The 24,955-nt window shown below is 38.2% G+C and overlaps 1 protein-coding gene across 1 annotated transcript in view; it reads left to right on the top strand.

Annotated features, from left to right (window-relative positions):
- UBR1 (ubiquitin protein ligase E3 component n-recognin 1) overlaps positions 1-20,608 on the top strand; it is a 133,515-nt gene extending 112,907 nt beyond the window's left edge. The window contains exons 41-47 of the mRNA XM_078448552.2: positions 211-344; positions 1,640-1,748; positions 4,191-4,247; positions 6,721-6,798; positions 15,254-15,424; positions 16,720-16,821; positions 18,401-20,608. Coding sequence (XP_078304678.1) covers positions 211-344; positions 1,640-1,748; positions 4,191-4,247; positions 6,721-6,798; positions 15,254-15,424; positions 16,720-16,821; positions 18,401-18,542 — 793 coding nt within the window. The 3' untranslated portion in view covers positions 18,543-20,608. The remainder of the gene's footprint in view (positions 1-210; positions 345-1,639; positions 1,749-4,190; positions 4,248-6,720; positions 6,799-15,253; positions 15,425-16,719; positions 16,822-18,400) is intronic.
- The last annotated feature ends 4,347 nt before the right edge of the window (positions 20,609-24,955 follow it).

Genomic DNA, 24,955 nt, shown 5'->3' on the forward strand with positions numbered 1-24,955 from the left:
TACAAGATTTGTGGTTTTATTTAGGAAACTTTCAGAAGATTTAAATATAGAAGCTATTGCCAGTTAAATATTATGTTTTAAATGTTTAAAAATTAAATGGATAAAAAATTATTTAAATACTTAGCTATGTTTTTAAATGAGGATGTGTTTAACGTCTAGGGGTTTAGTCTGATCAGTATTCTGTTCTGTTCTGGAATTATTGCCTCTTAGCTGCATTGGGTGTGGTATTCCTGGCTGGTATTTGTGGGTCTCATTGAAGAATGGTATCACCCCTTACCTTCGCTGTGCTGCCTTGTTTTTCCACTATTTACTTGGAGTAACTCCACCTGATGAACTGCTGACAAGTAAGTAGGAAAGTGAAATCTCAGAATAGGATATAATAGATATTTTTTCTTACCTTCAACCTCAAAAATACAAGGTGAGGGCAAAACTACTTTTCTGTTCTCTGCCTCTTTCATCAATGTTCACTGTCAACATGTGTGCCCCTGCTGTGGTATGGGCTAAAGGTGAGACCAAAAGTGAGATTAGCTTCATAATATGCAAAACATACTCAGGACTCCTATCTATGTATAGTTGATGTACTTGAGCTTATAAAATGTGTGCACACAGAATATAACTGTTAGGATATACAAAAAATTAGGAATATTAGTTGCATTTAGGGAAGAGAACAATTTGGTTAAGTAGGAGGAAAATGTTATTTTATACTCCTTATTTGACTTTTGAACATATGACTACTACAAAAGAAGTAAAATGCTGCTAGGAAAGGCCTGTTGTAACAAAGTGAGGATATGTATGTTTGAGTACCAGTCATTTCCTTTCTTCTTTACTTGCCTTAAATCTAGATCAAAGTAGACAAGTCTTCCTTGTGCTTTTGTATGGGTAAAAATCAGAACATTTGTATGATTTTGGAAGCATCACCAAAATTGTTTAGAGATTCTTGCTTTTGTCCTTTGAGATTAAGCTGAACAGGTCAGCTTTATTGGCTTTCAGCTTCTGTATCTTGAACTCAGTTCAGTAGGGTTTATTTGATCTAGTTTGTTGTGATTCTGTATACGGGCATACCTTGTCATATTGCGCATCACCTTATTGCACTTTGCAGATACATTTTTTACAAATTGAAGGTTTGTGGCAACCCTGCGTCAAGGAAGTCTGCCAGTGCCATTTTTCCCACAACATTTGCTCACTTCATGTTTGTGTCACATTTTGATGATTATTGCAATATTTCAAACTTTTTCATTATTGTTATATTTGTTAGGGTGATCTGTGATGGTTGATTATGACTGGCTGAAAGGCCAGATGATGGTTTGCAGTTTTTAGCAATCAAATATTTTTTAATTAAGGTATGTACATTTTTGTTTTAGGCATAATTCTGTTGTTGCACACTAAATAGACAACAAATAGTAGAAGCGTAACTTTAATAATCACTGGGAAGCCAAAAATTCACTTGACTTGCTTCATTGCAATACTCGCTTTATTGTGGTGGTCTAGAACTGAACTGGTGTGCCTGTAAATGGGGTGCTACTTCCCACATAGTTGTTTTTTTGCATTTTTAAAAAATCATGTATTAATTTATCTAGATGGTGCTGTAATACCAGGTAAGAATAATGTGCTTACTAAATGTATTGTTATTCTCTTGCAGATCCTGCAGAAGGAGAATACAGCGCACTCTGTAGCTATCTATCTTTACCCACAAATTTGTTCCTGCTTTTCCAGGAATATTGGGATACTGTAAGACCCCTCCTCCAGAGGTACTATGAGGGCAAAATGTGACTGTTGGGTTATTATACTGTTGTGTTCCTAATTCACACACTCAAGGAATTGGAGACAAGTCCAGCAGCCATGGGCAGCTGGAATTTCCGCTTGTCCCACCATAATTACCGTTCCTTGTACTACTCTTCCCTAAAGCTGCCGTTTCCTATAAATCATCAGGCAGGCTGGGCAGCAGGGGGAGGTGGTCATGTTGTCAGCAGCCACATAGTCACAACTAAATATCAAAAGAAACAAAATTGGGGCTCTGTCTAAAACAGTAGCGTATCTCACATGGAAGCGCACATCTCAGGAGGGTGCCTGAGGGGGAATAAAAAAGTCATTTGGTGAATCAAAATGTATCAGTTAAATTTCCCTGAGAGAGGTGGGTCTTTTTTTGAGAAAAACTTTCTTTCTACCTCATCATTTCTGGCCCTCCTGATCACTGTCTACCCTTCTAACCTCTAGTGTCCTTCCCTATCTTTGCTTCCACAATTTCCATCTTTTTTTTTTTTTTTTTGAGATATAATTGACACGTAGCATTGTTTTAATAATTAATTCTCACTGTTACTCTTACTTTATTTCCTCCATTACAGATTCTGACACCCAGTGTTTGGGGTGTTTGGGGAGGATGTTTTGGCCACATATCCAACAGGCAGTTCTCTGACACCGGCTGGGTATCCTACAATTCACCTCAATCCTACACTGTCTACCTGAAGATAGCATCAGATCCCACAGGTTAAGGACTCATTGCTATAGACTGGCATGCCTACATACAGACACATTTCAGACAGCTTCTACTAGCAAGTCCAAGGTTGTCACCTGTGCTCCTGACCCAATGGCTATAGAACAGAGGCTCCACTGACCCCTCCTTGGGTTCAGTTAATTTGCTAGAGCAGCTCACAGAACTCAGAGAAACATTTTACTTACTAGATCACCAGTTTACTCAGGAACAGCCAGGTGGAAGAGATGCACAGGGAAAGGGAGCCAAGATTGCATACTCCCTAAGCACACCACCCTCCCCAAATCACCACGTGTTCACCAATGTGGAAGTTCTCCAAATCCTGTCCTGTTGGTGATTTTGGAGGCTATATTACATAGGCATGGTTGATTAAATCAGTAGCCATTCGTGACTGATTCAACCTCCAGTCCCTCTTTCCTCCATGGTGGTTGAAGTAGCAGAGCTGAAAGTTCCAATCTTCTGTCGCATGTTTGGTTCTCCCAGTACCCAGCCCCCATCCCTAGGAGGGATCCTAAAACACACCTTTGTTGCTGTCATCACTTAGGAAATTCCCTGTGCTGGGAACTGGGTTGAAGACTAAATATACATACTTATTATTATAAATCACATGATCACACCCATGATTTCCTTTATTTTTTCAATTTTCTGCTTTTACCTTTCTCTTTTTTCTTTCATTAGTGTTTCTTTTTCCGTGTCCATGTCAGGATTTGTGTGAATGTCTGCTTGTCTCCTGCCACATTTTCTGTGCTCTCATCTCTTCTGTTAGGTTCTTTTTTGTGTATCTTCATTTCTTATGAGGGGTTCTAATCTCCAGTGTGATTAAAAATGAATTAAAACAGTTCTTTAAAAATTAGCATCATGCTTTGTGTTGAGTACAATCACAATAGGTTATACTGATTTTACTTGTATGTTGTTGGAGTCAGTACATTTTAAACTTACTCTTCTAGGTTAATGACAAAAATTCAAACTTTGTAACAGAATGTCCTTGCACTTTGTACCATTCCTGCAGAGCCTCCCCTTATCCTCTGCTCTGAAGTACAGGGGACTGAGACTTGCAAGCCGTATTGCCTAGTCTTTCTTGTCAGTTGGCGTCTGCCTGTATTCAGCCTGGGGGAGGCAGTAATAGGGTATTGGAAGCGAGGAGGAAGAGAGAAGCCTGAGTGTTCAGGCCACCTCTCTCTGCTTTGTGTGGTATCTCTGGCCAGTGACTGTAGCTCTTCTCTGGCTCTAGTTCCCATCAGCCAAGTCTCTGGTGGTTCCAGTATCCATCAGTGACCCTAGCCCCTCGTTTCTAGTAATACCACAATTTCCTTTCGTTCCTCCATCCTGGGAGAGGCGGTGGCTTCCTGTTACTGGCTAATCTTTGGGTCACCTTGTGTTTTTATCTCCTGGTTGGCTTTGCAGCCCTTCTGTCATCTTTATCACCAATTCCTGGTATTAAATTCCCTCTTCAGAATGGTTTCTGTTTTTCTAGTAAGACCTTGATTGATAAGCCCTTAAAAAAAGAAATCAATAACAGAAAGGGGACAAAATAAATAGGCAGACACAAAAACAAAGAGAAGGAAAGCAAAGGAGCAAGATTGTAGAAGTCTAGTGGAGGGAACATGGAAAGAAGGGACAGATTTGGAGAGGGTGGCTCACTCATGAACACTGTGCTGAAGTTGTGATGACCTGTTTGCTTTTCTCTTGGCTCTCCATATAGGTGGTGTGCAGATCCTGGCTTACTAAACTGTTTGAAGCAGAAAAGCACCATAGTCAGGTTGGTTTTACTTCTTAGTCCTTTCCTACAGGTTGTGTTTCCAAAAATAGTTGCTTTGCTGAATATGATTTCTAGTCTGTCTTCTTCATTCTTACTCAGTACATTGTTTCCTGCGTTTCTCTTAGGTCTTTGCCAGAATTCAGATTCTTCCTGCAATTGATTTTTTTCTTGGAGGGACTGTCCTTTCCCTCTTAAATTGTTTAACTCCACCAGCTCCTCTTTCTTAAGCGTGTACATGCATATTAAAAGGCACAGGAGGAGGAGCGCCTGGGTGGCGCAGTCGGTTAAGCCTCCGACTTCAGCCAGGTCACGATCTCGCGGTCCGTGAGTTCGAGCCCCGCGTCAGGCTCTGGGCCGATGGCTCGGAGCCTGGAGCCTGTTTCCGATTCTGTGTCTCCCTCTCTCTCTGCCCCTCCCCCATTCATGCTCTGTCTCTCTCTGTCCCAAAAATAAATAAAAAAACGTTGAAAAAAAAAAAAATAAAAGGCACAGGAGGAGATGGCATCTTGGAGCTGCTGGTATATTACAATCAGAGGGTAGTGACAGTATTCCTGTACAACATTTTTTTCCTTTTGAGAATAGAGTAAGATATAAATAGAACTATTCCCTTTACCCCTTCCCTTCCTATCTTTATACTTAGAGACTACCCAACAAAATTTTCTTCAGCCCTCCTGTGTCCTTTAAGTTATGGCTCAGTCATAATCCACCTCTTCCTCAAGGACCAATTCAAATCTGACCTCATCCCACAAGTCTCTCCTAATACACCCTCTCATATGTGTGTGTGCATGCGTACCTGCCAGCACCATAAAGCACTCAACAGTAAGTTCAATAAGGCCAGATCGCATGCTTGTTTTCTTTGTATCCCACCAGGGCCTACTTTATGTTATATGTGTCTAATTTTTATTCAAATTGAATTGCTTCAGTAAACAAGCAGAGTAATTGACCCCTAGCCTTAAATGCTAACATCAGTAGTACCATTTTTCCATGGCCAAAGCAAACATTGTGACACAAAGTGCATATGCCACCTTCTATTCTCATCTTTTCTCACTCTTTCAAATTCTTTAGCCTTCACTGTAAATGTGCATATGCTGCCTACCCCTTAACCCCACTTTAGTGGTTTAGAGATTATAGAGCAGCTTTTATAACTTAGATAGAGTAGTATTCACATCACCAAGAAAAGAAAGAGTAGAGAGAAAAGTTTAAAAGATGAGTACATATTTTAGGACTGTCAATCTCACACAATTTTTCCTTTATTTCAGTTCATTATGTGCCTTTTATTTATTTTATTTAAAAAAAAATTTTTAATGTCTATTCATTTTTGAGAGACAGAGACAGAGTATGAGCGGGGAATGGGCAGAGAGAGAGGGAGACACAGAATCTGAAGCAGACTCCAGGCTCTGAGCTGTCAGCACAGAGCCCGACGTGGGGCTCGAACTCACGAACTGCAAGATCATGACCTGAGCCAAAGTCCGACACTCAACTGACTGAGCCACCCAGGCGCACCTCATGTGCCTTTTAGACACCTACTATTTCCCCAGTATGGTTCTAAAATACTTTGGGAGAATTAAAAGACCTAACACATACAGCTTTTTGGTCATGGGTAATTTATAATCAAATTGTGTACATAAACTAAAAACATAAAGTGTAATAGTATATGGAATGTACTGTTAATGCTATAGAAATTTAAACAGTAGAAGATTTTTAATGATGCCAGGTTACTCTTGGAGGAGATAATTTTTAGCTGAACATAGAAGGAATTACAGAATTTAAGTTGATTGTGGTTTGAGGATAGAATGTCCGTGTTATTCAGATATTCTTCTTCAGGGCATTCATGGAAGGCTTTTATCGTATCTGTATTATATTGTAAGAATGAATAACATTTACAAACATGTATCAAGTACTAAGTACGTTATGTTCCACTTCAGTATCTTATTGAGTCCTCGTTTCCTTGATTCTATTATTTATATTTGACATTTCTTAAATCAGCATGAGTCTTTTATATTTCTTCCCCCCCACCTCAAAAATTTATTATTAAATTGATAGTGTGCCTTATGACTGAGAAAGTATAATATATTCATCCTCTAGTTTACAGACCGTGAAATACAGGCTTGGGTTCAGTGACTTGTTAGATACTAGAGAATTTAGGATTTGTAGCTGCGTCTGATTACAAAGCCTGTGTATCCTTAACAACTTTTTTATATTACCTTCCTAGCCATTATGGAAATCTAGCTAGAACAATTTAGTCTTCAGGAAGAGTGGAGGTTGAGTTTGGAAAGGAAACCAGCTGATGAAAGATTTGGAATTCTAGGCTCAGATGCTTGGATTTAATGTTGTCAACAGGGGGAATTACTATGGGGTGCAAGTATGGGTTCTTTTGTTATTTTTAAGACATTCTTCCTTCTGTTACTTAGTTGGTTTTTGACATGGGTTTATTTACTCTTAAGTAAAACAGTCTTTTAAATTATATTTCTAGATACCCTAGAAAAAGAAATAGTTTGATAGAGCTACCTGATGACTATAGCTGCCTCCTAAATCAAGCTTCTCATTTCAGGTAAGAAGAAATTTTTTTTTTTTTTTAATTTTAAGCTTGTAATTGGTATGCACCACCACTAGCTAACTTTTTAAAAATTGACCACTTAGCATCTTTTATAACAGTGATTGCTGATTTCTTTTTATTATTGAGGTGAGATCCACAAAACATACAGTTAATGATGACAAAGTATACAATTCAATACAATTTAGTGTCTGCACAATGTTGTGCAACCACCACCTCTCTCTAGTTTGAAAACTTTTTCATCATCCCGAGAAACACCTTGTATCCACTAAGTAATCACACCCCATTTCCCTCTTTCCCAGTCCCCTGGTAATCAATAATCTGCTTTCTGTCTCTGAATTTGCCTACTCTCTATACATCATATAAAAGGTATCATATATGATTTTTTGTGTCTTGCTGCTTTCACATAGTATAGTTTTTGAAGTCCATCCAAGTTGTAGCATGTATTCGGCCATTTCTTGGCTAAATAATATTCTACTGTAGGGGTGCCTGGCTGGCTTAGTCGGTGGAATTTGAGCCCCCTGTTAGGTATAGCTATTACTTAAAAATAAAATCTTAAATATTCCATTGTATGTATATACAGAGTTTGTTTATCCATTTATCCATTGATGAGCACTTAGGTTGTTTCCCTCTTTTGATTATTATGAATAATGCTACCGTAAACATTCATGTACAAGTTTCTATGTGGGCATATATTTTCATTTCTCTTATATATATTCCTAGGAATAGAATTATTGGGTCATTATGGTAATTCTATCTTTAACTCTTTGAGTTGCCAGTAAGCAGTTTTCCATAAATGGCTGTCCCATTTTACATTTCCATCAGCAGTGTAAGTTTTGAGAGAGAGAGAGCACATGAGGGGCAGAGAGGGAGAGAGAGAGACTATCAAGCAGGCTCTGCTGTCAGTGCACAGCTCGACATGGGGCGTAAACTCATGAACCATGAGATCATGACCTGAGCTGAAATCAAGTTGGATGCTTAACCAACTGAGCCACCCAGGTGCCCTAATACACATTTTCTAAATGACCACTGATGTTGAACATCTTTTCATGTGCTTTTTGGACATTTGTATATGTTCTTTGGAGAAATGCCTGTTCAAGCCCTTTGCCCATCTTGTAATTGGACTGTCTGTTTTGTTGTTGAGTTGTAAGATTTCTTTATACTGAAGGGGAAGGAGACTCTTCCTTTCTTCCCTCTCTGTTCCTCCCTCTCTGTTCTTCCCTCTAGTCAAATAATTAAATTGACATAAGACAGAATAATATGAGAGGGATGCCTGGGCAGCTCAGTTGGTTAAGCATTTGACTTCAGCTCAAGTCACAATCTCAGTTTATGAGTTTGAACCCTGCATCAGGCTCCATGCTGACAGTGTGGAGCCTGCTTGGGATTCTCTCTCTCAGATTAATAGGAGAAAAACCAATTTAATTTCATATATATGGGAGATCACAGAGATACGTGACTCAAAGAAGAAACTAGGTTTATACTTTACAATTAAAGAAACAATTATTTGTGAAGATTTGACAAAACAAAGGAGTTTACACTTCGAGTACCAAATTAATGAAGAAGTAAGAGAGTTTATATATACAGCCTTCTTGACTTTGATTTCCCTAACTTTGGCAGTAAGGGTATTTTCTATCCTTTTGGTATAGGGAGGATACCTTCACATGGGAGATTTATTTCCTGCTTTCGGGAGAACGAAATAGATGTCAGAGTGTCCTTTTTGCACCTGCTGTTTCTTAAGTAACTTTAATTCAAAATAATCATTATGCCAAAGCAGCATACTTTGGGGTGGCCTATTCTGTTCTCTTTCAGTCTATTCTTAATAGTTTTATAGTTTAGCTCTGTATTTAAGCTGTGGGTCTGTTTTGAGTTAATTTTTGGAATAAAGCAGGAAGTCTGGCTTCATTCTTTTTTTTTTTTTTTCATGTGGTTTCCACTTATCACAGCACCATTTTTTAAGAGACTATTCTTCCCTTATTGGATAGTCTTGGCACCCACGTTGAAAATCAGTTGGCCAGTGATGTTTGGGTTTCTTTCTAAATCCTAAAGTCTGTTCCATTGGTCTCTATGTCTGTCTATCCTTATGCTAGTACCACACTTTTAAGTTACTATAGCTTTGTAAAAGAAGTTTTAAAATTGTTACATGTGAGCCTTCCAACTTTATTTTTCTTTTTCAGTGTTGTTTTAATTATTTGGGGCCCCTTGAAGTTACATACAAATATGAGGATTGGCTTTTCCATTTCTGCAAAAAGGCAGTTAGAATTTTAATAGAGATTAAATTAATCCTATAGATTACTTTGGGGAGTATTGCCATCTTAATAATATTAAGTACTCCAGTCCATGAACATGGATGCCTTCCCATATTTAGACCTTCTTTAATTTCTTTCTGCAGTATTTTGTAGTTTCCAGTGTACAAGTCTTGCCCTCTTTGGTTAAATTTATTCCTGGATATTTTAGTATTTTAGATGCTATTGTGAATGAAATTATTTATCTTTTTTTTTAAGTTTATTTATTTATTTTGAGAGAGAGACCATGCAAGTGGGGGAGTGGCAGAGGGACAGGAAGACAGAGAATCCCAAGCAGACTCCGCACTGTCAGCATGGGGCCCAACATGGGGCTCAAACTCATGAAACCGTGAGATCATGACCTGAGCCAAAACCAAGAGTCAGACACTTAACCAACAGAGCCACCCAGGCGCCCCTGCAATTATTTTTCTTAATTTCCTTTTTGGATTGTCCCATTGCTGGTGTATTGAAACACAGTTGATTTTTGTGTGTACCCTACAACTTACCTGGGTATCCATAGGGATTACAGTTAACATCCTAAATTTATTTTTTTTTTAACATTCTAAATTTAGTTTGACTTGACAACATCATAGTTTCAGCTGCATAATTAACTGTTCCTTTCTAATTTTTTCTCCCTTCTTTATGTCGTTGAGGTCACAGATTACATTTTTATGCATTCTGTGCATGTTAATGTAGATTTATAATGATGGTTTGTTCATTTGTCTTTTAAATAATATAGTAAACAAAAAAAGAGGAGTCATTTTTCCAAAGTTATAATAATACTAGCTTTTATACTTACATGTGTAGTTAGTTTTACCAGTTATCTATATTTTTTTTACATGGCTGCAAGTTGCCATTGGTGTTTTTCTGTTTTGGCTTGAAGGACTCCCTTTATTACTTCTTGTAAGACAGGCCTAGCAGCGATGAACTTCCTTAGCATTTGTTGGTCTGGGAATGTCTTCATTTCTCCTTTGTTTTTAAAAGATAGTTTTGGCAGGTGTAGAATTCTTAGTTGACAGCTTTTTTTCTTTGAGGACATTACATGTATCCTACTGCCTTCTAGCCTCCATGGTTTCAGCTGTTAATTTTATTGAGGATTCCTTGTATGTGATGAATTGCTTTTCTTGCTGCTTTCAAGCTTCTTTCTTTGTCTCTGACTTTTGACAGCTTGATCATAATATGTCTTCTGTGTGAATCTCTTTGAATTTGTCCTGTTTGTAGTTCAGTTTCACTCCTGACATGTAAATTCATGTTTTTCAACAAATTTGAGGAGTTTGGGCCATTATTTCTTCAAAAAAATATTTTTTCACTTGCTGCTCCTTCTGTGACTCTCATAATATGTGTGTATGTTGGTATGCTTGATGGTGTCCCATAAATCCCTCTGTTCCTTTTTATTCATTCTTATTTCTTTCTGCTCCTCTTCCTCAGTAATTTTAACTATCCCGTCTTAAAATTCACTGATTCTTCTGCCAGCTCAGATATGCAGTTAAACCCCTTTAGTAGGTTTTTTATTTCAGCTGTTGTACTTTTCTATTTGTTTCTTTTTTTTATAATTTCTCTTTGCTAGTATTTCCTACTCTTTCATGTGTTTTCCTAATTTCCTTTAGTTCTTTGTCAATGGTTTCCATCAGCTCTTTGAACTCATTTAAGTGTTAATTTAGAATCTTTGATTATTAACAAGTGTCATGTCTGGGCTTCCTCAGGGATGATTTCTGTCAGTTTCTTTTTTTCCTGTGAATAGGCCATCATTTCTGTTTCTTTGTAAGCTTTGTGAGTTTTGGTGAGAACTGGACGTTTTGAATATTGTAATGTAGTAGCTCTGGAAATCAGATTCTACCCCCTCCCCTGGAATTGCCACTGTTACTTGATGAAGGCTGTAGTTGTCTGTTTGTTTAGTGACCAGACTGGTTTTTGCAGAGACTGTATTCCTTATTATGTGTTCACTGAAGTCTCTGTTCCATTTTTGCTGCCGTCAGCCAGTGAATTGACAGATTTCCTTAAATTTCTGGATCCAATAAGAAAAAATATAAAGAATATTCTGTCTCTTTAAGTCCCCTCTGCCATCACCGCCAAGGAAGTCCCTTCAGCCCATAGAAGTTGAAACAATAGCCAGTGTGTGTGTCAGCCCCTGAGTGAACTGCCAGGAAGAAGTAAACAACCCTGAGTTTTGAGGACAACCCTCATTTTTTTGAGGGGGTGGTAGCCACTACACAAAAAGCCAAAATTTACTAAAATTTACCAGCCTCTTTCTTTGTTAAGCACTCCTGTGGATGCTGCAATGATCACCTAGATTCCAAGTTCCAAAATAGTTGCTTCAGACAGTTCTTGCCAGAGCAACAGTTGTATTGGTAGAGGAACCAATTCCTGGAGCTCCTTACTCCACCATCTTCTATGACATCTCTCCTCAATTTTTTTTTTAAAGCTACAGGAGCCTTTTGTGTTTTTTTAAGCACTCGAAGAATCATCATTTATTCATGTATCTTTACATGTACAAGTGTGGTCAACACATCCATCCACTGAAATAACCCTGTTTTCAACTTCACAAACAAGTAGTTCTCTTAGAAATATCTTTTATATGTGTGTCTTTAAGCACTGTTTTATGTGCATTACAGTGAGGTGACCACATCCTCACTGAAATAACACTGAAGAACCCCCACTTTTTTTTTCCAAGCAAAATCTTATATGGAAGCCCATTATTACAGTAAAACAAATAATAGCATTGTGGCTCAGGTTTAAGCCTGATACTAGAGAGAGGAGTAAACCTCCGTAGCTTTGTGTGGCACCATGCCCCCCGCCACACACACACCTCAATCAGATTAAAACCTAATGTAAAACAGTGTTTCTTAGACTTTCTTTTATCTTCCTCTTCCTTTTCACTGATTATTTTCCAAAAAAAAAATCTGGATGATAAAGACTGGTGAGAAGTAAAATACACTAGTTACATTATACTCATTACTAATATCATGTATGAATTACCCATTAGTTACCTTTGTAAGAAAATAGCATGACGTTAAATACCTTATTCTGTATGATAAAATAATATCCTATAAAGTAACAGTTTACACTTGCTAAATATGACGTAAGTTATTCAGATAGCATAAATTCATGAGCTATGTCCCTATAGAAATTCTGTTGATATCTGCCTTAACCATTGGTGTGTGAATATTTCATATTTGAATCACAATGCATCATGTCTTGGAAATAATAGGCCAAAATTCCAATAGGCCATAATTGATGCAATTATGTATCCTTGACACTCAGGTGGCATCACACCATCACCCATAGCAAATCGGATTAATAATGATGACATGAAATGAGCAGTAACTTGTAATTAGAAGGCAAGAATGTCAGCAGTCTGAAAATCAAAACCTATTCGAGAATTCATTGCTGATGTACCAGTAACACAGCATCTTTTTCCTAAACTGCAGGATTCCTAAGCTCAGTTAGGAGTTATGTAATATTAAGTAAGCATTGCACAGCTGCCAAACTTCTTAATAAACTTTAATTAGAGTTCTCAGAAAACACAAAGAATTCTTAAATTTTGTTTTAAGGATATCAATAATTCTAATGAACTGCCTTGGTGTGCAAAGTGACTATTATAGTCCTTAGTCATAAGTTAAATAACTTGCTGTCATTTGAAGGGGCCAAAAATAGGGATTGCAGTGTATCATCATTTTTAGGGCTTGAAGAACCCAACGGTGGCCTACTCTGAGAATCACTACCCTACAGCATGACTGAGGAAATTCTCATATTCAGTTATAACCCCTGCTTTGAACCCTGAAGCCAGGGAGTTTAACTGCCCCAGCAGGGCCTTGGGCAGCCCATTCTCCAGTCTCTGTTACTAGATAGAACTCACCTTGGTATTAGCTACCTTGCTGCTTGTCTCATGCAGGTTAAGTTCAGCCACCTAAAGAAATGGTTGCATCATTTACCTCCCAGCCCTCAAAAAATTAGCTAGGTGATGTCAGAGATTGCATCCAGCTCTAAATTCAGTGATTCCCCTAATCTTAGGGCTGTATTGCTACCACAGAATCCCAGTGAATAAGTATTATCTTCCTGGCATTAAAGAGTATCGCTGTTGGCTCTTAGGAGGATGTGAGAAAAGTGTTAGTCATTAATCACAGTGAAGATCCCCCTGGATGATATTACTACTTACTGGTTTCAAGTAAAAATGAAAATAAATCTGATGATCTCCTCCAGTTTTATTGTCACCATCAGTTTCTGTTAAGACTGAGCCATTTGGGGGCACCTAGATGGCTCAGTCAGTTAAGTGTCCCTCTCTTGATTTTGGCTCTGGTCATGGTCTCACTGTCGTGAGATTGAGCCCTGTGTCAGGCTCCACGTGGAGCCTGATTGAGAGTCTCTCTCCCACTCTCTCTCCCCCCGCTCCCACTTGTATTCTCTACCCACATTCAACAAAATGGATGGGAAATGTGTCTGAACCCTTGCTGCACATCATGATAAAAAAAAAAATTGGGGGCACCTGAGTGGCTCAGTCAGTTAAGTATCTGACTTTGACTAAGGTCATGATCTCACGGTTCATGGGTTTGAGCCCCACATCAGGCTCTGTGCTGACAGCTACAGATCTGAAGCCTGATTTGAATTCTGTGTCTCCCTCTCTCTTCCCCCTCCCCTACTTGTGCTCTGTCTCTCTGTCTCTCTCTCTGTCTCTCACAATAGTGAACATTAAAAAAATTTTTTAAAAATTGTATACCTAACAAGGTCATATTGAGGACATAAACTGTCTCTAAAAATAAGTAAATAAACCTAAAAAATAAATAAAAGACTGGGTCACATGGGTGGCTCAGTTGGTTAAGCATCTGACTTCGGCTTAAGGCATGATCTCGTGGTTCCTGAGTTTGAGCCCAACTTCTGTTGAGCTCGAGCCCTGTCAGGTGAGCTCCTCTTCTCTTTCCCTCTATCTCGGTCTCTGTCTCTGTCTCTCTCCCCACTCTCTCCCTCCCTCTCTCTCTCTCTCTCTGCCCCTCACTCACTTGCGCCTTCTCTCAAAAAAAAAAAAAAAAAAAAAAAAAAAAGACTGAGCTATTTCTGCCATAGGAGGGTAAGCTGCTTGGTTACTATACTTTAGGTATCACCTTTATTTTCCTCTGTAGGATACTAGAGACTAGGACTCAGCCATCCTTCACTAAAGGTGAAAGATACTAGCTTTATCCAAAAAGAGCTATAATTATATTCTTTCCCCTAGAAGTGAAATAGTCCCCTCATCTACAGAAGATGGGTGGAATATCTATGCACAGAGTCTTTCTGCTCCTAGTAGACAGTGGTGGTTTTCTTATCTTCGCTGAAAAACAAAGGATCAGAGAATAAACTGTTAATGCCCTATTGGAGATTATTTTGGTGCTCTTTATTCTGACCTCATTGGATCTCAGCTTAGTGGTTGCATTTATTTTTTTACTGCCCAAATAAAGGAATTCTGGATGTTTCTGTTATGTCCATTGTAAGGCAGAGATAGGGGTGGAAAGCTCCTTTTTTCCAGGGTGGCCATTATCACTTTAATTCAGAGAATGATCCGCCTCCTTTGGGGGGCATTGTAGCAAGGCTATAGCATACTACTACATAAAATGGCAGATCTCAAAGTACTGCTTGGTTCAAGCAAGCCAACTCTGTCACTTTTTCCTTCCTAAAGACTTGCTTTGTTTCCCAGATGGAGGGTATATCAACTTTAAGACTACAGTCTCTCATTTCAGCCCTAAAGATCTCAATACTTAAATGGACAGGAAATGTGTCTGAACCCTTACTGCACATTGTGATTAAAAAAAAAAAAAATTGTACACCTAAAAAGGTCATATTCCTCTGATATTGAGGATATAAGTTTGACTAAACCAATCCAGAGGAGGGAGCTGACTATAAGTTGGTCATGTCAGATGAAGACTGGATTCTATAAATGTATCACAATGTCAGTGAGGCATATTTAATGGCCAAACTATGGAATTATCAGGACACTATATACTTAATAGTAAATCTTCTTAATCAGGAGATTGTTTTGTTACGTCCTTATTAAAGAAGAATCACCTAATTAAATGTTTTCTTGTGTTTTAGGATCTTTGTTTGCTACAAAGCAGCCAGTGATGAACACATTTCATTGCTAACTGGATATGTCATGCTTTTATTGTTTTTCCACCACACTGATTGTTTTCTTTCCCTTTGAGGTGCCCACGGTCTGCAGATGATGAACGAAAGCACCCTGTCCTCTGTCTTTTCTGTGGAGCCATACTGTGTTCTCAGAACATTTGCTGCCAAGAAATTGTGAATGGGGAAGAGGTTGGAGCTTGCATTTTTCATGCACTTCACTGTGGAGCTGGAGTCTGCATTTTCCTAAAGTGAGTAGTGAGTGTTTCGGAATCTTCATAATGAATTTAGGGAATCCGGATCCAATCTGGAAGCTATTATGGTAGGATAGTGTGTTGATAGGAAATGATCACATGAAATTGCATTAGAGAAGATATTACAGAATAAGTAAAAAACAAAAACAAACAAAAAAACCAAATCAAAACAGACAAAAAAACCCATAGGATTCTGTCCACATTTTAATTTTTTGTGAAATGTCTTAAGCATGATAGACTTTGCATTGATTACTCTGGTGTTACAGAACACTCAGGTACAATGAAAGGGCTTGGAGTCCTGAAAACAAGTATATTTAAAAAGTACCTGTACATTGCTATTTTAAGTTGTTCTTTGAATATTTTCATTTTCTTCATTTCCTCTATCAAAGCAACTGTTGTTTTTCCTGGTCTCTCTGCAAAAGACTGAGAGTGGAACATAGTTATTTCATGTTTATGAAAGAAGAGTGCAAGTTGCCTGAGAGAGAAAATTCAAAGTGGATGCGTGTGCTTTTTCTTTCCATCTCCCCATGTACTGTAGTTTCTGTTTATGTAAGCCCATGTCTCCCTAACCATTGCCTGTAGGCATCTGTTGGAACAATGTGAATGAATGCATGGAAGCCACATCCAAATACCTATTTTCTTCTTTTAGGGAACCTACAGCAAATAAACCCACTACCTATTCCAACTGCTTATTTTGTAATGTCACTCTATAGTACCTATCCCTTCTGTATACACATACCCAAACATTATTTGTATGTCTTCATTTTTCTACTGTAAGAGTCCCAAGTACCTTCAAAGTGGCAGTGATTCTTTATAATTTGCACTATTGGAGGCTGGCTCTGACCAGAAAAGGCTTAATTAACACTTGCCTCGCTGACCTTCTTTTCTGGCCCAAAGTTATCAGATGTTGTTCTGTGCTTCTGTTAAGCTCCCTCCCACTCCAGATCGTGGGTCAGGAAACAGAACAGAAACAACATTGGCCATCATTTTCCATGGTATCTGTGGTTCAAGTAGAACAGCTTCCTTCCTCTCTTCAGTATATTCAGTCAGTATTAATGGTCCTGTTTCCCTAAACCCATTGATTTTTCCCATAATGTCAATAAAAATAACAATATTCACTGTCTTTTTTTAGACAAAACACAGTTTAGTCTATTTGTCTATGTTTACTGTCTTTATACTGAATTCCTGACAGATTCTGGCCATATCTTTTCTCTAGATTAACTTTGATGCAGTGCCTATCATTTGCACTCATGCAGTTAATAATATTTCCTCTTGGTTCTTTTGTCCTTCAGAATCCGAGAATGCAGAGTAGTTCTGGTTGAAGGTAAAGCCAGAGGCTGTGCCTATCCAGCCCCTTATTTGGATGAATATGGAGAAACAGACCCTGGCCTGAAGTAAGATTAGTTTTTGTTTGTTTGTTTCATTGTAGTCACATTATTGTACATGGATGGTAACAGTTCTTTAAACACAGAAACTAATGCTAAATATTGAAAGATATTTTTAAATAGTTGCAAATTAAAAATATTAAATATGATATGATCCTGAGGAGCACATAATTTTGAACAGCTTTGTGCTGCTTTAGAATGTGAAGGTAATACTTTTCCAAAATTAAAGACACCCAGCTGTTCTAATGTTTGAATGTTATGTTATTTTTAAGCAACCTTTCTACAGAATTATGTATGGAGGTAGTTTTTGGATTAAGGGAGAAAAAGGCTGAATGGTTCAAAGTAGTTAATGACTGAGGATAAGAAATCTGAGTTGTTCCAGAAAGGTACAAAGAAGCAGAATTTTTAAATTAATTAGGCAATTTGAAAATCCCCAATCAGCTGAGACACTTTGAGTGCCTCCAGAATGAGAATCTCACAGTTCTCCGTTACTGGCAACGGCCAAATTTTAGTCATTTTGGATTAGCTGCTCTACAGTGTTACAAACTGTACAACCTTAGAATTGATGGGGAGTGGTTTTATTTAAATATTTGCTAATCACCAGCAAGTTTTTTTGTGTGTCATAAAGACAACAATTAGCAAATATTTCTGAGAAGCAGAATATAATTTGAGGGCTTAGTATTCTATACCTCAGACTTAATCTCTACTATACAAAAACCAGAAATTAAAGCTAAATACACTGTATGAAGCTGAAAAGCCATTAAAGCTCTATCAGACTAAGTACCCAAAAAAAGAATAAAGCTGCTTCGGGTTATAAATCTCATTGTCCATTTAAATGAGGTCTAATAATGCCTATGATATACTTTGCCTATTTTCTGAGTAATCAAGGAGTAAATTTCTGCTTCATCAGCTAAGTAACCTATTAAGTTCATGGTGATCAGTAGTGAAGGGAGAATATCCCTTTTGAAACCCTCTTGGTAATTACCCCCCTGCTCTAAGAACATCTCGCCTGGGTGGCTCAATCAGTTAAGCAACTGATTTTGGCTCAGGTCATGATCTCACAGCTTGTGAGTTCAAGCCCCACAATGGGCTTTATGCTGACAGCTCAGAACCTGGAGCCTGCTTCAGATTCTGTCTGCCTCTCTCTCTGCCCCTCCCCTGCTTGTGCTCTATCTGTCTGCCTCTCCCCCTCTCTCTCCAAAAATAAATAAGCATTAAAATTTTTTTTTATTTCTAAAAAAAATTATTTATTTATTATTTATTTTTATGTTTTTATTTATTTTTGAGAGAGAGAGAGAGAGAGAGCAAGCACAAGCAGGAAAGGGGCAAAGAGGGAGAGAGAGACACAGACTCTGAAGCAGACTCCAGGCTCTGAGCTTTCAGCACAGAGCCCAATGCGGGGCTCAAACCTACAAACTGTGTGATCATGACCTGAGCCGAAGTCGGATGCTTAACTGACTGAGCCACCCAGGAGCCCTCCCCACCCCCCAAAAAAATTTTTTTTAAAGTTTGAACTAATTTAGGCAATAAAGATATGGGCAGTTATTTGATTCAAACTTACATGTTGGTGTTTTTTGTTTTCCTGAAGGAGGGGCAATCCCCTTCATTTATCTCGTGAACGGTATCGGAAGCTCCATTTGGTGTGGCAACAGCACTGCATTATAGAAGAGATTGCTAGGAGCCAGGAAACTAATCAGATGTTATTTGGATTCAACTGGCAGTTATTGTGAGCTTCAACTCTGCCTTGGGACAATCACAAGTGAAGACAGTAATGAAGACTGATTGAAAATTATGGAGATCTTTCTTTCTGAGGGCTGGGGAAGGGTTGGAGGGTCTTTTGCTCCATGTCCAGATTTGCATACATTAATAAAATATTCCTTAATGGAGTATTGCTTTCAATTAGTGAAAATATGCTTAAAGGAGTAAAAGGACGACATAGATTAATGTTTCATATTCCAGAACACTAAAAAAATTCTTCTTCACCCCAAATGTCTCACTGTGCTATTTCCAGAAAACTCATTTCCCTTCATAATCTGTCCCATTTCATGTCATTTCATTCACCTGGTAAATGAAGTCACATCAAGCAGTCATGGACATTTTTATATGTTGGTTAACTCTTCTACAGTTCTGTATTTGGTATTTCCCACACACACCCAAGTTTCGTTTAGCTGACATTGGAACACTGACAAGATTCTAATCTGTGGTAGTCTTCCTTGCAGCTCAAGAGGAATTGCAGGAACCATGCAGTATACTTCAGTTGAGAAAGTTTTCAGAAGAGTAAATTTCTTTTAAGGAATTCCCCCTAATGTGCCACTTAGTGTTTCAGCCAGAAATTAAACAGTTCTATGGACAGAGTTGCCACTTCTAAGACAAATTTCTGCCACTGTGGAAAAGCTTTTTTCCCACAGTAGACCTCAAGAAGAGTTAGGATAATGTATTCATTATTCATCCCTGACGGGCCAAAGAAAGTGTAATCCTCTCCTTTTACCACAAATAGCTTTGTTAAGTTTTGAAATTATACTTTCTATTTCCAAAGGCAAGTTTCTAAAATGAGTTCACTTATCTCTTGTTTGACTCTTAAAAACCTGAGGCAGTTCTGATATAAAACTGTCTATAGAATGAGGACAAGAAAATTCCCCCAATGAATGGAGCATGGCAGCTGTAAATTAGAACAATCAGATTTAAGCCAATTCTGTAACCTATGTCTTTGTTAAAGACAAATCCTTCGTTATCTGTGTACAATGTTTTCATAAACTCTGGTTTTATGTCTAGTACAGACAACCAAAAAAGCCATGTGATCAGTAGTCTGTGTCCTGTTATAATATGCTGTGGTTGAGCCATCTTGTTTATAAATAATAGTGCTCTCCTGAATCCGTGCATAGACTTCTTGATTTTTGGCTTTAACTTTTTATATCAAGAACTTGTGATATGAGCAGCAGATAGAAGATAAATTGAAATCTTCCATTTTAGCTTCTGTTGTCTCTGGAATAATGTTATGAATTTGAAAAGATGCATTCAAAGATCATCTGATTTTGCCTTTGGTGACTACGTCATATACGTGTGTACATGTTTTCCTGTCTTCTTTTTGCTCAGCCAAGGCAAGCAAATAAAAGTATATTTGCACAGTGATTGATGATGCACATTTGGGGTTAGATTTTTTTGGTATTTTTTATGTAAAGTGGGTTTTGCAGTAAAGGATGGGCATGAACAGGCATCAGAATCACAATCATGATTTTCTACTTGAATAATTATTATTCAGAAGGTATCAGGAAATAGATACAACTCCAGTGAGCAATCTGTAACAGTTGATGAATGAGGATCAGAAAATTCAGTATTCAGTTTGTCCAATTTGCCAGTATGATTAAGTGATAAGAACATCTCCCTTTATTTCTTAGATAATTTTTTTGGATGGATTGTCTGACTTGGTAAGTCTGAGCCAAAATAGGCAACAGGAGGTACTGACTTCTGCCCTGATTGGCCCCAATTTAGCAAAGATATACTGACTTTGTTTCTAGTCTTTTTATATTCATTTCATAAATCCTGGGCTTAAGCTCTGAGGCTGCCAGAGGGACTATCCTGTAATGGCCAGTCAGACCTTTACTGCCAAAGAACCCATTTCATATTGAGTTCCACTTTTGAAATTGTTTCAGACCCCTGCACTGTAGATGAACACGTGTCTCAGTGCTGCCCCCAGCCCTAGGGATTTCTAATTATATTCAAATATGATAGTGGTCTGCCCTCATCATTGCAAATAATTTAATTATGCTTATCGAGTTTACTCACAAATGAGCAAAAAGTCACTTTATTTTCATTAGTGTAGTTATGTGGAGGAACTGGTTCAACAGGATGGCTCCAAAACTATGTTTTTCTCATGTTTTTGGTGAAGGGCTGACAGGAATTTTAATGATACAGTGAAGAAAAACGTATATCTGTATAATTAATTTATTTTGTTGATGTATGGGCTGTGAGTTCACTTTAGTGGTCATTTGTCATTTCATAACAACTATGCATTTTGGTTCACTGTGACGATGATCTATATTTAGTGACTGCAACATGTTTATACCACTGATTCAAATTCCATCCATGATGAAGTTATACAAATAATGCATATATTGATATCTTTTATTGCAAAATGTAAATTTAAAACTTGTATAATGTTCTTGTGCTTTTTGAAATAAAATATCTTATATGTGTATATTTACAAAGAAAAAAGGGACTTCTCATGTTTGGGGATTTGGGTTTGAAGTATAAAAATCTGTACCTAGAAAGGAGCTCTAGTTAAAAGTTAGCCTTCTCAGCTCAAATTCTTTAACAGACATAGGTATTTGGTGTAATGGTCTCCAAACTTTTTGACCATACATTCCATCAGTAAATATATTTTTTTAATTTTTAAAAAAATTTTAATGTTTATTTATTTTTGAGAGAAATAGAGACAGTATGAGCTGGGGAGGAGCAGAGAGGGGGGAGACACAGAATCTGAGGCAGGCTCTAGGCTCCACAGAGCCCGATATGGGGCTCATACCCACAAACCCTGATATCATGACCTGAGCTAAAGTCGGACACTCAACCAACTGAGCCACCCAGGTGCCCCCATCAGTAAATAATTTTTAAGCATGAACTGATATACAGAGAGAATTTTTTATTTTTTTAAAATTTTTTTTTCAACGTTCATTTATTTTTGAGAGAGAGAGACAGCATGAACAGGAGAAAGGCCAAGAGAGAGGGAGACACAGAATCCGAAGCAAGCTCCAGGCTCTGAGCCATCAGCACAGAGCCCAACATGGGGCTTGAACTCATAAATGGTGAGATCATGACCTGAGCCAAAGTCAGACACTTAACTGACTAAGCCACCCAGGTGCCCCTAGAGAGAATTTTTTATATTCAGTACTATACTAATGTATTAAATACATTATAAAACATTGCCCAAAAATGGAGATTTTAAAAATCAGCTGAAAAATAATTATATTTCTATTTATTTATTTATTTATTTATTTATAAATGTTTATTTTTTAATAAATTTTTTCAATGTTTATTTTTGAGAGAGAGAGAGAGAGACACACACACACATACAGAGTATGAGCAGGGGAGGAGCAGAGGGAGAGGGAGGCAGAATCTGAAGCAGGCTTCAAGCTCTGAGTTGTCAGCATAGAGCCTGACATGGAGCTTAGACTCACGAGCCATGAGATCATGACCTGAGCCAAAGTCGGACACTTAACTGACTGAGCCACCCAGGTGCCCCATAAATGTTTATTTATTTTTGGGAGGGAGAGCATGAGCAGGGGACAGTCAGAGAGAGGGAGACACAGAATCCAAAGCAGCTCCAGGCTCTGAGCTGTAAGCACAGAGCCCAATACGGGACTTGAACCCAGGAACCACGAGATCATGACCTGAGTCAAAGTTGGGTGCTTAACCAACTGAGCCACCCAGGTGCCCCTAGAATATTCCTATTTAAAGATTTTCCACATGAATCTATGGATTTCATTGAGTATGTACACTCCACTGTGGACAGAGTCGTCTAGGGCAGCAGTGTCCAGGAGAACTCTGCAATGATGGGAATGTTCTCTATTTGCCCTCCACTATGGTAATTACTGTCCCCATGCAGCTATTGAACTTTTAAAATGTGGCTAGTGCAACTGAACACCAGGATTTTTAAGTTTATTTGATTTTAATTAAATTTAAATCATCATGTGTGGCTAGTGGCTACTATATTGGACAGCATTAAATCTAGTGTAATGGTTCTCAAACTTGATTGTGTTAGAATCACCTAAAGACTATTAACAAAATACAAATTTCTGGGATTTCAGCCCGGATCTTGAATCCAAATCTCCTGAGATTGAACCTTTGTAAAATCATTGTGATTTCCTTCTGTTTCTATACCATTACTCTTAAAATTTAGAGCTTTCTTTCTTTTTACTTAAGTGATTTTGGTCTAAGTACCAGAGAGCCTCAGGAAGAAAAGTAGATCAGAGAGAGAGGAAAGTGTCAAACTTGGATAGTTGTGATATTTCAGTTGGAGTTTCTGTGTATGCTTTCATTTAAGGAAAGGGTACCTGGAGTTAAAACAAAAAGTCCTTGCTTTAGTTTTAAGACTGTGCGATATTCTAGGAGGGTAATACTGGAGGCAGTGAAGGAAGGGTTTGGTTATGAAAATACAGTTGGCAGGTAGAGGTCACTAAGGAATCTTCTCCATGCTTATACTAGAGTGTCTGGGCACTACTAGGAAAAACAAATCATACAATTGTTCACAATTGTTCACAATTTACATTAAAATTTAAATTTTCTAGGGCCACCTGGGTGGCTAAGTCGGTTAAACATCAGATTCTTGATTTGGCTCAGGTTATGATCTCACGGTTTGGGAGATCAAGCCCTGTGTCAGAGCCTGCTTGGGATTCTCTCTCTCTCTCTCTTTCTCTCTCTCTCTCTCTCTCATTGCCTCTGTCTCTCTACCTCCCCTGCTTGTGCTCTGTCTCTCAAAAATAAATGAACATTTAAACATTAAAAAAAAATTTAAATTTCAGTACAACAAATAAATAAAATAAAAAGATACCCAGAGTTAGGTGGTATAATCACATCAACAGTACAGTTTCTGAATTTCCCCCATACTCTTCCTGAAAACCATATACACTAACCAGGATAACAAAAGAAAAACCCCAAAGTTCAACAAAACTAGGTAGCAGCAGGGCCTCTCCATGAATTTCCAAGTCTGGGCAGATACACCCAAAGCACCAATAGCAGCAAGGCTGTGTAGTGAAAGTTGTGGAAAGTGAAAGGGGAACTAAGAGTTGCAGAACTAAGAAATTGCTAATGACCCTTAAGTGGGGAGAAACATAGTCAACAGAAATCCTGGACAATCAGGACTGAGAATTGCCAGCAGAGTTAACTGAAGTCCTCACATGTTCTAAGTTGAGGGTCAGTGAAAGACTGCTGTCTTGAGAGAATCCAACAATGTGGTGGCAGTCTAAGTCCTCTGTATTCTTATAAATAACCATTAAATACTGCCTTCATTACAGAAAGAGAATCGCCCTATGGAAAACTAAAAACAAACCAGATTGAGAATGGCAGCAATACTGTGAGTAAGAGAGAGAATTCAGATTGTATGCGTGAGTGATATACAAAGTAATCTATTAGCAAAATGCTACATTTAAATATATAAGTATTAGAGAGAGTATTATCTGAGTATTTGACATTAAAAATGGAAGAGGTAACTCTGAGCTGTGAAGCTGTGAACATTTTCTTGGCCAATCTCTGCCGATATGACAAATATCTCCTGCAGAAAATCCATCTCATTTAAAAAAGAATATAACTTTCTCTGTATGGCTTATTTCACTTAGCATAACACTCTCCAGTTCCATCCAGGTTGCTACAAAAGGCCACATTTCATTCTTTCTCATTGCCAAGTAGTATTCCATTGTATATATAAACCACAATTTCTTTATCCATTCATCAGTTGATGGACATTTAGGCCCTTTCCATAATTTGACTATTGTTGAGAGTGCTGCTATAATCATTGGGGTACAAGTGCCATGGGGGAGGGGAAGGGAAAAAAAAGAGATTAGAGTGGGAGAGAGCCAAAGCATAAGAGACTCTTCAAAACAGAACAAACTGAGGGCTGATGGGGGGTGGGAGGGAGGGGAGGGTGGTTGATGGGTATTGAGGAGGGCACCTGTTGGGATGAGCACTGGGTGATGTATGGAAACCAATTTGACAATAAATTTCATATATTAAAAAAAAAAAGTTTGACTACAAAAAAATATATATAACTCTGATCGGGGCATCATTGGGATGGCTCAGTAGGGTAAGCATCTCACTCTTGATCTCAGGGTTGTGAGTTCAAGCCCCACATTACTTAAATAATATAATTGTGATGGTTAATTTTTTAAATGTATTTATTTATTTGTTTTGAGAGAGAACAAGCAGGAAGGGGCAGAGAGAGGAGAGAGACAGAATCCCAAGCAGGCTCTGTGCTGAAAGGGCTCTATCTGACAAATGGTGAGATCATGACCTTAGCCAGAATCAAGAATCAGATGCTTGGGGCACCTGGGTGGCTCAGTTGGTTAAGCGTTGAACTTCGGCTCAGGTCATGATCTCAGTGTTCATGGGTTTGAGCCCTGTGTCGGGCTCTGTGCTGACAGCTCAGAGCCTG

This window comes from Panthera onca, chromosome B3 (genome assembly GCF_046562875.1).
Source record: "Panthera onca isolate mPanOnc1 chromosome B3, mPanOnc1 haplotype 2, whole genome shotgun sequence".
Lineage (NCBI taxonomy): Eukaryota > Metazoa > Chordata > Mammalia > Carnivora > Felidae > Panthera > Panthera onca.